Raw genomic sequence first — 14,061 nt, 5'->3', positions numbered from 1 at the left:
CTCACACGGCCCCGAGGCCGCGGCCGGAGCAGCGCCCGCAGCCCCTCTGCCCCCCCGAGGTACGTGGGGACCCCCCCCTCTGCCCCCCTGAGGGATCTGGGGACCCCCGAGGGTCCTGGGGACCCCCCCTCTGCCCGCCCCGAGGGTCCTGGGGACCCCCCGAGGCACCTGGGGACCCCCCCCTCTGCCCCCCTGAGGGATCTGGGGACCCCCGAGGGACCTGGGGACCCCCCCTCTGCCCCCCCAAGGTACGTGGGGACCCCCGAGGGACCTGGGGACCCCCCCTCTGCCCCCCTGAGGGATCTGGGGACCCCCGAGGGACCTGGGGACCCCCCCTCTGCCCCCCCGAGGTACGTGGGGACCCCCGAGGGTCCTGGGGACCCCCCCTCTGCCCCCCCGAGGTACGTGGGGACCCCCGAGGGTCCTGGGGACCCCCCCCTCTGCCCCTCTGAGGGTCCTGGGGACCCCCCGAGGCACCTGGGGACCCCCCTCTGCCCCCCTGAGGGACCTGGGGACCCCCGAGGGACCTGGGGACCCCCCCTCTGCCCCCCCGAGGCACCTGGGGACCCCCCCCTCTGCCCCTCTGAGGGACCTGGGGACCCCCTTTTTCCCCCCCAGATAGACGTCGGGACCACCCTCTGCCCCAGGAAGGAGGTGGGGACCCCCCCAAATCTCCTCAATGGGGGTCCTGACACCCCAAACCCCCTCGATGGGGGTCCTGACACCCCAAACCTCCCCGGATGGGGGTCCTGACACCCCAAATCTCCCCGGATGGGGGTCCTGACACCCCAAACCCCCTCGATGGGGGTCCTGACACCCCAAACTCCCCCGGATGGGGTCCTGACACCCCAAATCCCCCGATGGGGGTCCTGACACCCCAAACCTCCCCGGATGGGGGTCCTGACACCCCAAATCCCCCGATGGGGGTCCTGACACCCCAAACCTCCCCGGATGGGGGTCCTGACACCCCAAATCTCCCCGGATGGGGGTCCTGACACCCCAAACCCCCTCGATGGGGGTCCTGACACCCCAAACTCCCCCGGATGGGGTCCTGACACCCCAAATCCCCCGATGGGGGTCCTGACACCCCAAACCTCCCCGGATGGGGGTCCTGACACCCCAAATCCCCCGATGGGGGTCCTGACACCCCAAACCTCCCCGGATGGGGGTCCTGACACCCCAAATCCCCCGATGGGGGTCCTGGAGGGGGGCACGGGGCCCTGCAGGGGGGGCGCGGCCCCCGCGGGTCCCTCCCTAGGCGGGGGCAGCCGGGCTGGGGGTCCCGCCCAGGGCAGGGTCCGGCCCGGGGGTCCCGGGGGTCGCCGCTGCTCCGGGCGGGGGGAGGGGGCCCGAGGGGACCCCCCCCGGAGCCCCCCCGTGCCCGGCCGGTGACGCACGGCCCCGTTAATCCCGGCCCGGCCCGGCCCGGCCCGACCGGCGGAAGGTGGGGCTGGGGTCCCGCGGGGGGCTCGCCCCCGCCCCGCGAGAGGGTTCGGGGTGCCCCCCACCCACCCCGAGAGGGCGAGGACCCCCCCCCGGTCACCCGTGGGGACAGAGGAGGCGGAGCCCGGCCGGGGTCAGTCACGAGTGACCGGAGCGCGGCCGGGGTCAGTCCCGAGTGACCGCTCGGCCCGCGGGGGGAGAGCCCCCCGTGCTCGGGGCAGGGCGGGGGGCTGGGGGTCCCAGCGGGCCCCGCGGGGGGGTCCCGCGTGTCCCTTGTCCCCTGTGGGGGGGCTGGGGGGTCCCACATGGGGGGGGGGGGGGACGGGGTGTCCCTTGTCCCCCCCAGGTCCCCGTCCCGTGGCACTGGGAGGGGCGGGCAGGGTGGGGGTCCCTGCAGCCCCTCCTTGGGGTGCAGGGTGACCTTGGTGGGGGTCCCACGGCTCCCGTGCCCCCCACGGGTGCCCACCGCGAGGCTGCACCTGGCACTGGTGGCACTGGTGGCACTGGTGGCACTGGTGGCACTGGGACGTGGGGTGGGACAGGGTGGGGGTCCCTCGGGGCTGCACGAGGGTCCTGGTGGGGGTCCCACGTGTCCCCTGTCCCCCCCAGGCCATGTGGCTGTCCCTGGCACCGGTGGCACTGGGAGGGTCACACAGAGTGGGGGGGGGGGGGGGTCACACAGGGTGGGGGTCACACAGAGTGGGGGTCCCTCCATGCCCCTCTCGGGGGTCCTGGCGGGGGTCCCACATGTCCCCTGTCCCCCCCCCAGGCCATGTGGCTGTCCCTGGCACCAGTGGCACTGGGAGGGTCACACAGAGTGGGGGTCACTCAGGGTGGGGGTCTCACAGAATGGGGGTCACTCAGGGTGGGGGTCTCTCTCAGGGGTCCTGGCGGGGGTCCCACATGTCCCCTGTCCCCCCCCAGGCTGTGTGGCTGTCCCTGGCACTGGTGGCACTGGGAGGGTCACACAGAGTGGGGGTCTCACAGGGTGGGGGTCCCTCCACGCCCCTCTCGGGGGTCCTGGCGGGGGTCCCACGTGTCCCCTGTCCCCCCAGGCCATGTGGCTGTCCCTGGCGCCGGTGGCACTGGGAGGGTCACACAGAATGGGGGGCACACAGAGTGGGGGTCACTCAGGGTGGGGGTCACACAGAGTGGGGGTCACTCAGGGTGGGGGTCTCTCTCGGGGGTCCTGGCGGGGGTCCCACATGTCCCCTGTCCCCCCCCAGTCCATGTGGCTGTCCCTGGCACCGGTGGCACTGGGAGGTTCACACAGGGTGGGGGTCACTCAGGGTGGGGGTCACACAGAGTGGGGGTCCCTCCACGCCCCTCTCGGGGGTCCTGGCGGGGGTCCCACGTGTCCCCTGTCCCCCCCAGGCCATGTGGCTGTACGTGGCGCTGCTGGCGCTGGCCTGGGCGCTGGGCTGGCTGCTGCGGGACCGCCGCACGCTGCCCACCGTGACCGACAAGCACGTCTTCATCACGGGCTGCGACAGCGGCTTCGGCAACCTGCTGGCCCGGCGGCTGGCCCGGCGTGGCTACCGCGTGCTGGCCGCCTGCCTGACCCCGCAGGGCGCCGAGAGCCTGCGCGGGGACAGCGCCGGGGGACACCTGAGGACCACCGTGCTCGATGTCACCCGCTCCGACAGCATCCGCCGGGCCGCGGAGTGGGTGCAGAGGGAGGTGGGGGAGAAAGGTGAGGGGGGAAAAAGGGTCTGGGGGCTTGGGGAGGGGCTGGGCGGCTGGGAAAGGGCGGGAGGGCAGGGGGGACATGGAGGGACAAGGACCAGAGGAGGGGACACGGGGGCAGGGGGGGGACATGGAGTCCCCGAGGCTGGGCTGAGGGGACACAGGGGGGACATGGGGAGGGACAAGGGGACGAGGACATGGGGAGGGGCTGTGACACGGGGGGGGGGACACGAGGACATGGGGAGGGCTGTGACACGGGGGGGGGACACGAGGACATGGGGAGGGGCTGTGACACGGGGGGGGGACACGAGGACATGGGGAGGGGCTGTGACACGGGGGGGGGACACGAGGACATGGGGAGGGGCTGTGACACGGGGGGGGACACGAGGACATGGGGAGGGCTGTGACACGGGGGGGGGGGGACACGAGGACATGGGGAGGGGCTGTGACACGGGGGGGGGACACGAGGACATGGGGAGGGGCTGTGGGGCAGGACGGACCCCCGGGAGGTGCCGTGGGTGGGGGGACAGCCCTACCCCCCCTCGGACACAATGGGGACAGCTCCGGGCTCCCAGGGACGAGGAGGGCAGGGTCCCAGGTGGGCACAGGGCGGGGGTCCCGGGGGCACAGGTGGAAGGGTCCTGGCAGGTCACAGTGAGGACAGGCGGGGACACAGAGGGGACAGGTCCTGCTGCGTCAGTCTGGGGACACTCTGGGGGTCTCCCAGACTTTGGGGGTCTCCCACTCTGTGTCCCCCCAGGGCTGTTTGGGCTGGTGAACAGCACGATGTGACCCACCCCAGGGCACTCTGGGGGTCCCAGGGGTCACTGGGGGTTCCAGTTTGGGGGTCCCCCACCCTCTGTGTCCCCCCAGGGCTGTCAGTTTGGGGGTCCCCCACCCTCCGTGTCCCCCCCAGGGCTGTCAGTTTGGGGGTCCCCACCCTCCGTGTCCCCCCAGGGCTGTTCGGGCTGGTGAACAACGCGGGCGTGGCCGACCCCATCGGCCCCACGGAGTGGATGGACATCGAGGATTTCCGCCGGGTCATGGCCGTCAACACCTTCGGGGCCATCGAGGTCACGCTGCAGCTGCTGCCGCTGCTGAAGCGCGCGCGGGGCCGAGTGGTCAACACGTCCAGCGTGCTGGGGCGCATCTCGGCCAACGGCGGCGGCTACTGCCTGTCCAAGTTCTGCATCGAGGCCTTCTCGGACAGCCTGCGGTGGGTGCTGGCCCCTGGGCACGCCCTGAGCCCTCCTGATCGTGCCATGACCCCTCCGGCCACGGCCTGACCCCTCCGGCCACGGCCTGACCCCTCCGGCCATGCCCTGACCCCTCCGGCCATGCCCTGACCCCTCCGGCCATGCCCTGACCCCTCCGGCCACGGCCTGACCCCTCCGGCCACGGCCTGACCCCTCTGGCCATGCCCTGACCCCTCCGGCCATGCCCTGACCCCTCCGGCCACGGCCTGACCCCTCCGGCCACAGCCTGACCCCTCCGGCCATGCCCTGACCCCTCCGGCCATGCCCTGACCCCTCCGGCCACGGCCTGACCCCTCCGGCCATGCCCTGACCCCTCCGGCCACAGCCTGACCCCTCCGGCCATGCCCTGACCCCTCCGGCCATGCCCTGACCCCTCCGGCCACAGCCTGACCCCTCCGGCCATGCCCTGACCCCTCCGGCCATGCCCTGAGCCCTCCTGATCATGCCATGACCCCTCCGGCCATGCCCTGACCCCTCCGGCCACGGCCTGACCCCTCCGGCCACGGCCTGACCCCTGCGGCCACGGCCTGACCCCTCTGGCCATGCCCTGACCCCTCCGGCCACGGCCTGACCCCTCCGGCCACGGCCTGACCCCTCCGGCCATGCCCTGACCCCTCCGGCCATGCCCTGACCCCTCCGGCCATGCCCTGACCCCTCCGGCCACGGCCTGACCCCTCTGGTCACCCCCCGACCCCTCTGGCCACTCCCCGACCCCTTTGACCATCTCCTGACCCCTCCGGCCACTCCCTGACCCCTCTGGCCACCCCCCGACCCCTCCGGCCCCCTCCCCAGGCGGGACATGCGGCACTTTGGGGTCAAGGTGAGCGTGGTGGAGCCGGGCTTCTTCAAGACCAACGCGACGGACCTGGCCTCGCTGGAGGCGTCGCTGCGGCTGCGCTGGGAGCGCCTGGAGCCGGCCACGCGCAGCAGCTACGGGGAGCACTTCTTCCCGCAGTGTGAGTGGGGCCGGGGGCTGCGGGGGGGGGCACGGCACCGGAGACCCCCTTTGGGGCATCCCCCCGAATGGCAGCGGCTCACCCCTGCCTCAGTTTCCCCCTTTGGGGGCATCCCCCCAAATGGCAGTGGCTCACCCCTGCCTCAGTTTCCCCCTTTGGGGCATCCCCCCGAATGGCAGCGGCTCACCCCTGCCTCAGTTTCCCCCTTTTGGGCATCCCCCCAAATGGCAGCGGCTCACCCCTGCCTCAGTTTCCCCCTTTGGGGGCATCCCCCCGAATGGCAGCGGCTCACCCCTGCCTCAGTTTCCCCCTTTGGGGCATCCCCCCGAATGGCAGCGGCTCACCCCTGCCTCAGTTTCCCCCTTTGGGGCATCCCCCCGAATGGCAGCGGCTCACCCCTGCCTCAGTTTCCCCCTTTGGGGCATCCCCCCGAATGGCAGCGGCTCACCCCTGCCTCAGTTTCCCCCTTTGGGGGCATCCCCCCGAATGGCAGCGGCTCACCCCTGCCTCAGTTTCCCCCTTTGGGGGCATCCCCCAAAGATCAGCATCCCACCCCTGCCTCAGTTTCCCCCCTTCCCCGACCCTCCCCCAGCCCCCAGATGTCCATGTGTCCCCCTGCCTCAGTTTCCCTTTTCCTATTTTCCCCCAAAACCCAAAGATCAGCGTCCCACCCCTGCCTCAGTTTCCCCTTTCCCGGACCCTCCCCCAGCCCCCGGGTGCCCCCCGTGCCTCAGTTTCCGCTATCCTGACCCTCCCCCAGCCCCCAGGTGCCCCCCGTGCCTCAGTTTCCCCCTTTCCCCGACCCTCCCCCAGCCCCCGGGTGCCCCCCGTGCCTCAGTTTCCCCTATCCTGACCCTCCCCAGCCCCCAGGTGGCCCCCGTGCCTCAGTTTCCCCACCTCCCAAATTCAGCATCCCACCCCCGTGCCTCAGTTTCCCCCTTTCCCCGGACCCTCCCCCAGCCCCCAGGTGCCCCCCGTGCCTCAGTTTCCCCCTTTCCCCGGACCCTCCCCCAGCCCCCGGGTGCCCCCCGTGCCTCAGTTTCCCCCTATCCTGACCCTCCCCCAGCCCCCGGGTGCCCCCCGTGCCTCAGTTTCCCCCTTTTCCCAGACCCTTCCCCAGCCCCCGGGTGCCCCCCGTGCCTCAGTTTCCCCTATCCTGACCCTCCCCCAGCCCCCAGGTGGCCCCCCGTGCCTCAGTTTCCCCACCTCCCAAATTCAGCATCCCACCCCCGCCTCAGTTTCCCCTTTCCCCGGACCCTCCCCCAGCCCCCAGGTGTCCCCGTGCCTCAGTTTCCCCCTTTCCCTGACCCTCCCCCAGCCCCCAGGTGCCCCCCGTGCCTCAGTTTCCCCCTTTCCCCGACCCTCCCCCAGCCCCCGGGTGCCCCCCGTGCCTCAGTTTCCCCCTTTCCCTGACCCTCCCCCAGCCCCCGGGTGCCCCCCGTGCCTCAGTTTCCCCCTATCCTGACCCTCCCCCAGCCCCCAGGTGGCCCCCCGTGCCTCAGTTTCCCCACCTCCCAAATTCAGCATCCCACCCCCGTGCCTCACTTTCCCCCTTTCCCCGGACCCTCCCCCAGCCCCCGGGTGCCCCCCGTGCCTCAGTTTCCCCCCGCCGTGTCCCCCCAGACCTGCGGGTGCAGCGCCTGCTGCTGTCGCTGCTCTGCGACCCCGACCTGGCCAAGGTGACGGCGTGCATGGAGCACGCGCTGCGGGCGCGCCACCCGCGCAGCCGCTACAGCGCCGGCTGGGACGCCAAGCTGCTCTGGCTGCCGGCCTCCTACCTGCCCTCGGCCCTCGTGGACCTGGCGCTGGCCCTCATCCTGCCCCGGCCGGCCCAGAGCCGCCGCTGAGAGACCCCAGACCCGCTGAGAGACCCCAGACCCAAAATAAACCCCCCCAAATATGGGGGGTAAACCTCACAAACTCCTCTGTCCTGGCTCTGCTTGGGGTTGGGATTTGGGGACACTGAGGTGGCACTTAGAGCCCCATGGACCTGGCCCTGGTCCTCATCCTGCCCCGGCCGGCCCAGAGCCGCCGCTGAGAGACCCCAGACCCGCTGAGAGCCCCCAGACCCAAAATAAACCCCCCAGATATGGCGAGTAAACCTCACAAACTCGTCTGTCCTGGCTTGGGTTGGGGTCAGGATTTGCATGGCATTTGGGGACATTGAGCATTGAGGTGGCACTTGGAGCCCCATGGAGCTGGCCCTGGCCCTCATCCTGCCCAGGCCAGCCCAGAGAGACCCCAGACCCGCTGAGAGCCCCCAGACCCACTGAGAGCCCCCAGACCCAAAATGAACCCCCCAGATATGGCGAGCAAACCTCACAAACTCCTCTGTCCTGGCTTGGGTTGGGGTCAGGATTTGGGGACACTGAGGTGGCACTTGGAGGTTTATGGACATGGCCCTGGCCCTCATCCTGCCCAGGCCAGCCCAGAGAGCCCCCAGACCCACTGAGAGCCCCCAGACCCAAAATAAACCCCCCCCAAATATGTGGGGTAAACTTCACAAACTCGTCTGTCCTGGCTTGGGTCAGGGTCAGGGTTTGGGGACACTGAGGTGGCACTTGGAGGTTTATGGACATGGCCTTGGCCCTCATCCTGCCCAGGCCGGCCCAGAGCCGCCGCTGAGAGACCCCAGACCCAAAATAAACCTCCCCGGGTGGGCAATGGGGGATGAATCCCCCAAGGGTCTCACCTGTCCTGGCTCTGCTTGGCGTCACAGCTGGAAGGGGATTTGGGGACATCGGGGTGGCACGTGAGGGTTTGGGGACATCGGGGTGGCACATGAGGATTTGGGGACATCGGGGTGGCACACGGAGCCCCCAGAGCCACCAGGACCAGTCCCCGGCCCCAGGGGGTCAATGGGGCACAGGGGGGGGACCCCAAAACTCCAGGATGGACCCCCTCAAACCCATCAGAGACCCCCCAACCCCAGGAGGGACCCCAAACCCCCCTTAGGGACCCCCAAACCCCCAGGAGGGTTCCTGTCCCACCCAGGAGGGACCCCCCAACCCCAAACCCCAAAGACCCCCCCCAAACCCCTCAAAGGGACCCCCAAGCCCCCCCCAGTCACGCTCGGCTCTCCAGAAGCTTTTCCTCTTTATTGTAAACCCGGGGGCCCCCCCAGCCCCCCAGGACCCCCGGGGTGGGGGGGTTGGCACGTGGGCCCCCCCAGGACCCCCGGGGGGGGTTAGGAATTTGGGGGGGGGGGGCTACATGACCTCGTAGCCGCTGCGGATCCCCCGCATGAGGCAACAGGAGAAGACAACGCCCAGGATCTGGGGGGACAGGGAGAGTGACACAGGGGGGGTCAGATCTGGGGGGGGTCGGTGACACTTGGGGGTGTCAGTTAAATTTGGGGGGGGGGTCACTCAGAAATGGGGGGATCCACTGGACATGGAGAGGTCAGTTAAATTTGGGGAGGGGAAGAAGGACAAGGGGGTTCAGTCACACCTGGGGGGACAGTTTGACATGGGGGGGGTCAGTCAGCCCCACACTGGGGGGGTCACCCCACATTCGGGGGGGGATCACCCCACATTAAAGGGGCTCAGCCCCACACTGAGGAGGGGTTCACCCCAATCTCAGGGGGGGGTCTCAGACTCAGACTCCCCCACATTTGGAGGGGTCTCAGCCCACATTTGGGGGGGGTCCCAGCCCACATTTGGGGGGGGTCTCAGCCGACATTTGGGGGGGTCCCAGCCCACATTTGGGGGGGTCCCAGCCCACAGTAAAGGGGGTTCAATCCCATCCTCATGGGGGTCCCAGCCCACATTTGGGGGGAGTCCCAGCCCACATCTGAGGGGGGTCTCAGCCCCACAGAAAAGCGGGTTCAGTCCCATTCTCATGGGGGTCTCAGCCCACATTCGGAGGGGGTCTCAGCCGACATTTGGGGGGGTCCCAGCCCACATTTTGGGGGTCCCAGCCCACATCTGGGGGGGGTCCCAGCCCACATTTGGGGGTCTCACCTCGAAGAAGGCGATGCCCAGCGCCACGGCCGCCAGCACCAGCACGTTCCTCTTGACCCACGCCTCGAGGCTCGGCAGGCAGCCCTGGGCGGGGGGAGCACGGTGTGGGTGGGGGGGGGGTCCTGGGACACCCCCGAGGGGCCGGATGAGGAATTGGGGCGGGGGTCCCACCTTGGCGAACACGGTGGCCGGGGTGGGCCGGACGTTGCAGGCGGCGGTGGCCACGCGGCAGCAGGACCTGGGCACGGTGTCGTTGGCCCCGAAGGGCCCCACGCTGGCCCAGTCCGTGTAGTTGTCCACCCCACAGCAGGAGAACTGCCGGCAAACAAAACAAAACACAAAAAAAAAAAAAAAAAAAAAAAAGGCTCGGGGTGAGGGGGGTTCCAGGAGAAGCCCCCTCCCCAAATTGGGGCTGGCCCCGAGGCTCACCTCCTGCTGGAAGGCGTCCAGGGCAGCGCTCAGCGCCGGGTCCTGCTCGTACCTCCTGACGGCCTCCCACAGCCCCTCCTCCACCAGCCCGTGCACCTGGGGGGGGGCACGGGGGGGGGCGTCACGGGGTGGGCAGGGACCCCCGGGGGGGCACAGGGGGGTAGGGACCCCCGGGGGGGAGGGGCAGGGACCCCCACCTTGTGCTTGAAGACGTAGCCGGTGATGGCGGCGGCGATCTCCACCAGGAAGATGAGGCTGAGGAGGACGGCGAACTGGGGGGGGCACGGGGGGGGGTCACAGAGGGGGTTTGGGGAGGTCACAGAGGGGTTTGGGGGGTCACTGAGGGGGTTTGGGGGTGTCACAGAAGGGTTTGGGGGGGTCTGGGGGGTCACAGAGGGGGTTTGAGGGGTCACAGAGGGGGTTTGGGGGGTCTGGGGGGGTCACAGAGGGGTTTGAGGGGTGTGGGGGGGTCACAGAGGGGGTTTGGGGGTGTCACAGAGGGGTTTGGGGGGTCTAGGGGGGTCACAGAGGGGGTTTGGGGGGTCTAGAGGGTTCACAGAGGGGGTTTGAGGGGTCACAGAGGGGGTTTGGGGGGTCTGGGGGGGTCACAGAGGGGTTTGAGGGGGTGTGGGGGGGTCACAGAGGGGGTTTGGGGGTGTCACAGAGGGGTTTGGGGGGTCTAGAGGGGTCACAGAGGGGGTTTGAGGGGTCACAGAGGGGGTTTGGGGGGTCTAGAGAGGTCACAGAGGGGGTTTGAGGGGTCACAGACGGGTTTGGGGGGTCTGGGGGGGTCACAGAGGGAGTTTGGGGGGTCTGGGGGGGTCACTGAGGAGGTTTGGGGTGTCACAGAGGGAGTTTGGGGGGTCTGGGGGTGTCACTGAGGGGGTTTGGGGGGTCTGGGGGTCACAGAGGGGTTTGAGGGGGTTTGAGGGGTCACAGAGGGGGTTTGAGGGGTCACAGAAGGGGTTTGGGGGGTCTGGGGGGGCACAAAGGGGGTTTGGGGGGGTCTGGGGGGGTCACAGCAGAGGTTCTGGGGCAGGGCGGGGGTCAGAAGAGAGGTTTGGGGCAGGGGGCGTCACAGGGGGGCTGGGCGGGGCTCGGGGGGGGTCATGGGGGGGTCAGGTCGTGCTGGGGGGGTCAGGGTGGGGAAATCAAGTGGGGGGGGCACAATGAGGGGCTGAGTTGGGGGGGGGGGACACAAAGGGGGGGGGGTCAGATGGGGGCAGTGATCGTGCTGTCCCCACCAAGGGCTGGGTCGGGGGTCCCGGGGGTCTCGGGGGGGTCCCGGGGGGGTCCCGGCGGGCTGCCCCCCCCTCACCGTGGTGACCATGCAGTAACTCTCCTTCCAGGCGCCGCAGCAGCCGAAGAAGGAGGTGAAGAAGATGACGACCCCCAGCACCACGATGCCCACGGGGGTCCAGCTGGAGCCGCCCACCGGGGCCACCGGGGCCCTACCCAGGGCCACCAGCGCGTAGATGCCGATGGCGATCAGGGCCACGCCGCACACCTGGGGGGGCGGGGGGGGGGGGCGCACAGAGCGTCGGGGACAGCCGGGACCCCCCCCCCCCCTGCCAAACCCCCCTACCCAAACCCCCCCCGTAGAACCCCCCTCCCCAAATCGCCCCGCGGCGCCGCGTTCGGCTCCAGTTTGGGGGCAAACTTGGGGGGGGGGGGGGACAGCAGCGCAGCCCCCCCGGGGGAGGGGACACGGGAGGGGACACGGGAGGGGACACGGGAGGGGACAGCGGCCGCAGCGGGAAGTCCAGGAAGTCCGGCCTTCCGGCCACGCGAGAGCGCGGGGGGGGCCGCCACCCACCCCGCTCGGGGGTCCCGGCCGAGTCCGGGGGGGGGGGGGTTCATCCCACCGGGACCCCCCCCCATGGGGTCCGTCCCGCTCTCCCAGACCCCTCCCGAGGGCGGGGGGACCCCCGGCGAGCGGCGGCGGCGCCCCCCCCGCCCGTGCCCGGTGTGCCCGCGGGGCGTGGGCTCGGCTGCGCAAACATCGCGCGGGGGGGGGGCCGCGGCGGGGGCGGGGGGGCTGGCACCGTGTCCCGCCGTGTCACCGGGTGTCCCCCCCGCGTCCCCCGGCACTCGAGGGGTGACTCAGCCCGGCGCCGCCAGGGTGGGGACAGCTCCCTCCCCGCGTGGGGGGGACGGGAAGGGGCCCCGTGTCCCCCCCCCCCGTGTCCCCCCCGTGTCCCCCCCCCCGCTCCGGCCGTTGGCTCTCGCCGCTCTTTCCTCACCCCGACTTCCCCAAAGCCGCCTCCCGCCTCTCCCGGGGGTCCCCCCCGGTCCCCCCCCCCAACCCGCTTTGGGGTCCCCTGTCCGCCCCCCGGGACCCGCTGGGGACAGGATGTGGCTTCACCCAAAATGTCAACAACCCCCCCCCCCCCGCGCCTTCCCCATCACCGGGACCCCCCCTGCCTCCCTCCCGCTGCCCGGGACCCCCAAATGGGGGGCTGCGGGAGGTGGGGAGGGGGCGGCGGGGTGGGTCCGCCCGGTTCTGCCGGCGCCGGGACCCCCCCGGTGCCCCCCGCCCCGGGCGCGGACTCACCCAGAAGATGAAGTTGAAGAAGAAAACCAAGAACTTCACACATTTCATCCCCCCCTCGACCGCCATGGCCCCGCCGTCCTGCGGGAGCCGCCGCTCAGCACCGGCACCGGGCCGGCCCCGCGGCCGGTACCGCTCTCCGCCACCGAGGAACCGCCGGCCCGGGCTCGCCCCGCCGCCGGTACCGGTACCGCTCCACCCCGGCCTGACGGCCCGGCGCTGCTCCCGGTACCGCTCCCTCACTCCCTCCGGTCCCGGGGCTCCCGGTGCCGCTCCCTCCCAGATCCCGGTCCCGGTCCCGGTCCCGCTTCATCCCCCGGTCCCGGTGGTCCCGGAGTTCCCGGGGCTGCTCTCCCCCTGCCCCGCTCCCGGTGCCGTTCCCCCTCCGGTTCCCGGTGGTCCCGGGTACCGCTTCCACCCTCTCCAGGTGGTCCCGGTACCGTTCCCCCCCCCAGTCCCGGTGGTCCCGGTACCGTTCCCTCCCCACTCCCGGTGGTCCCGGTGCCGTTCCCCCCCTGGTCCCGGTGGTCCCGGTACCACTTTCCCCCACTCCCCGCGGTCCCGGTACCGTTTCCCCCCCGTCCCCCCCGGTCCCCGCGGTCCCGGTACAGTTTCCCCGCCTGTTCCCCCCGGTCCCGGTGCCGTTCCCCACCCGCTCCCGGCGCTCCCGGCGCCCCCGATCCCGCTCACCGCCGCCCTTCCCGAGGGCTCCGGATCATGTGACGGGGGCGAGCCGAGAGAACCCCGGGACCGCCCCGGCACCGCCCCGGGACCGCCCCGGCACCGGCACCGCCCCGACACCGGCACCGGCACCGGCACTGGCACCGGCACCGGCACCGGCACCGACACCGACACCGGCACCGGCACCGCCCCGGGACCGCCCCGACACCGACACCGGCACCGGCACCGCCCCGGCACCGACACCGACACCGGCACCGGCACCGCCCCGGGACCACCCCGGCACCGACACCGACACCGACACCGACACCGACACCGACACCGACACCGACACCGACACCGGCACCGGCACCGCCCCGGGACCGCCCCGGGACCACCCCGGCACCGTCCCGACACCGACACCGACACCGACACCGACACCGACACCGACACCGGCACCGGCACCGCCCCCGGCCCGCCAAAACACGAGCGGCTGCGAGGGACCCTTTATTGGGGGCGCATTTGGGGACACCGAGGGGACACCGAGGGTCCCACACGGGGGACTCGGGACTCCGAGCTCCCACCGCGTCCCGCACCGGGGCCCCAGATCCCCCCGACCCCACACCCGGGGTCCCTGTAACCCCTGACCCGCGCCCCGGGGTCCCAAATCCCCCCGACCCGATACCCGGGGTCTCTGTGACCCCCGACCCCACACCCGGGGTCCTGGCCCCACTATGCCTCACACTCGGGGTCCCAGCCCCCCCATACCCCCCCCTCAGGGTTCCAGCCCCCCCAAATGCCCCACCCCATTGCCCCCAACCCCTCCTAACCCCCACCCCGGGGTCCCAGCCCCTCCGACCCCCCCACCCCAATATCCCCCAGCACCCCCGGCCCCACACCCCGTGGTCCCAGCCCCACCATACCCCCCCACCCCGGGGTCCCAGCCCCCCAAATCCCCCACCCCATTGCCCCCAGCCCCTCCTGACGCCCACCCCGGGGTCCCAGCCCCCCAAATCCCCCACCCCATTGCCCCCAGCCCCTCCTGACCCCCACCCCGGGGTCCCAGCCCCCCAAATCCCCCACCCCATTGCCCCCCAGCCCCTCCTGACCCCCACCCCGGG

At 71.5% G+C, this 14,061-nt stretch overlaps 2 protein-coding genes across 3 annotated transcripts; one reads left to right on the top strand and one right to left on the bottom strand.

The window, feature by feature from the left end:
• Positions 1 to 1,420: 1,420 nt before the first annotated feature.
• RDH5 (retinol dehydrogenase 5) lies at positions 1,421 to 7,780 on the top strand. 2 transcript variants are annotated; one of them, XM_053967631.1, is made up of 5 exons: positions 1,421 to 1,576; positions 2,818 to 3,136; positions 4,087 to 4,345; positions 5,178 to 5,341; positions 6,965 to 7,780. In XM_053967631.1, exons 2-5 carry the CDS (start codon positions 2,821 to 2,823, stop codon positions 7,186 to 7,188), a joined length of 963 nt encoding a protein of 320 aa, XP_053823606.1. In that variant the 5' UTR covers positions 1,421 to 1,576; positions 2,818 to 2,820; the 3' UTR covers positions 7,189 to 7,780. The 2 variants fall into 2 exon arrangements, with proteins under 2 accessions (XP_053823606.1, XP_053823605.1); XM_053967630.1 differs by having other exon boundaries at positions 1,421 to 1,607.
• A 640-nt stretch (positions 7,781 to 8,420) lies between these two features.
• On the bottom strand, positions 8,421 to 13,013 carry CD63 (CD63 molecule). Its single transcript, XM_053967671.1, has 8 exons — positions 12,974 to 13,013; positions 12,287 to 12,364; positions 11,051 to 11,239; positions 9,930 to 10,004; positions 9,733 to 9,828; positions 9,475 to 9,618; positions 9,304 to 9,387; positions 8,421 to 8,616 (listed from the first exon to the last, which is right to left on the bottom strand). Exons 2-8 carry the CDS (start codon positions 12,350 to 12,352, stop codon positions 8,551 to 8,553), a joined length of 720 nt encoding a protein of 239 aa, XP_053823646.1. The 5' UTR covers positions 12,353 to 12,364; positions 12,974 to 13,013; the 3' UTR covers positions 8,421 to 8,550.
• Positions 13,014 to 14,061: the final 1,048 nt, after the last annotated feature.

This window comes from Vidua chalybeata, chromosome 30, assembly GCF_026979565.1.
Source record: "Vidua chalybeata isolate OUT-0048 chromosome 30, bVidCha1 merged haplotype, whole genome shotgun sequence".
Classification (NCBI taxonomy): domain Eukaryota; kingdom Metazoa; phylum Chordata; class Aves; order Passeriformes; family Viduidae; genus Vidua; species Vidua chalybeata.
The sequence above is the reverse complement of the archived record's forward strand: the minus strand, read 5'-3'. Positions and strand labels throughout refer to the sequence as shown.

Coding starts and splice junctions, on each gene's coding strand:
- RDH5 (XM_053967631.1), top strand. CDS start 2,821: ATGTGGCTGTACGTGGCGCTGCTGGCGCTGGCCTGGGCGCTGGGCTGG. Junction 3,137..4,086: donor GAGGGAGGTGGGGGAGAAAG/GTGAGGGGGGAA, acceptor GTGTCCCCCCAG/GGCTGTTCGGGCTGGTGAAC. Junction 5,342..6,964: donor GGAGCACTTCTTCCCGCAGT/GTGAGTGGGGCC, acceptor GTGTCCCCCCAG/ACCTGCGGGTGCAGCGCCTG.
- CD63 (XM_053967671.1), bottom strand. CDS start 12,352: ATGGCGGTCGAGGGGGGGATGAAATGTGTGAAGTTCTTGGTTTTCTTC. Junction 9,829..9,929: donor GCTACGTCTTCAAGCACAAG/GTGGGGGTCCCT, acceptor GCCCCCCCCCAG/GTGCACGGGCTGGTGGAGGA. Junction 9,619..9,732: donor TGGACGCCTTCCAGCAGGAG/GTGAGCCTCGGG, acceptor GTTTGCCGGCAG/TTCTCCTGCTGTGGGGTGGA.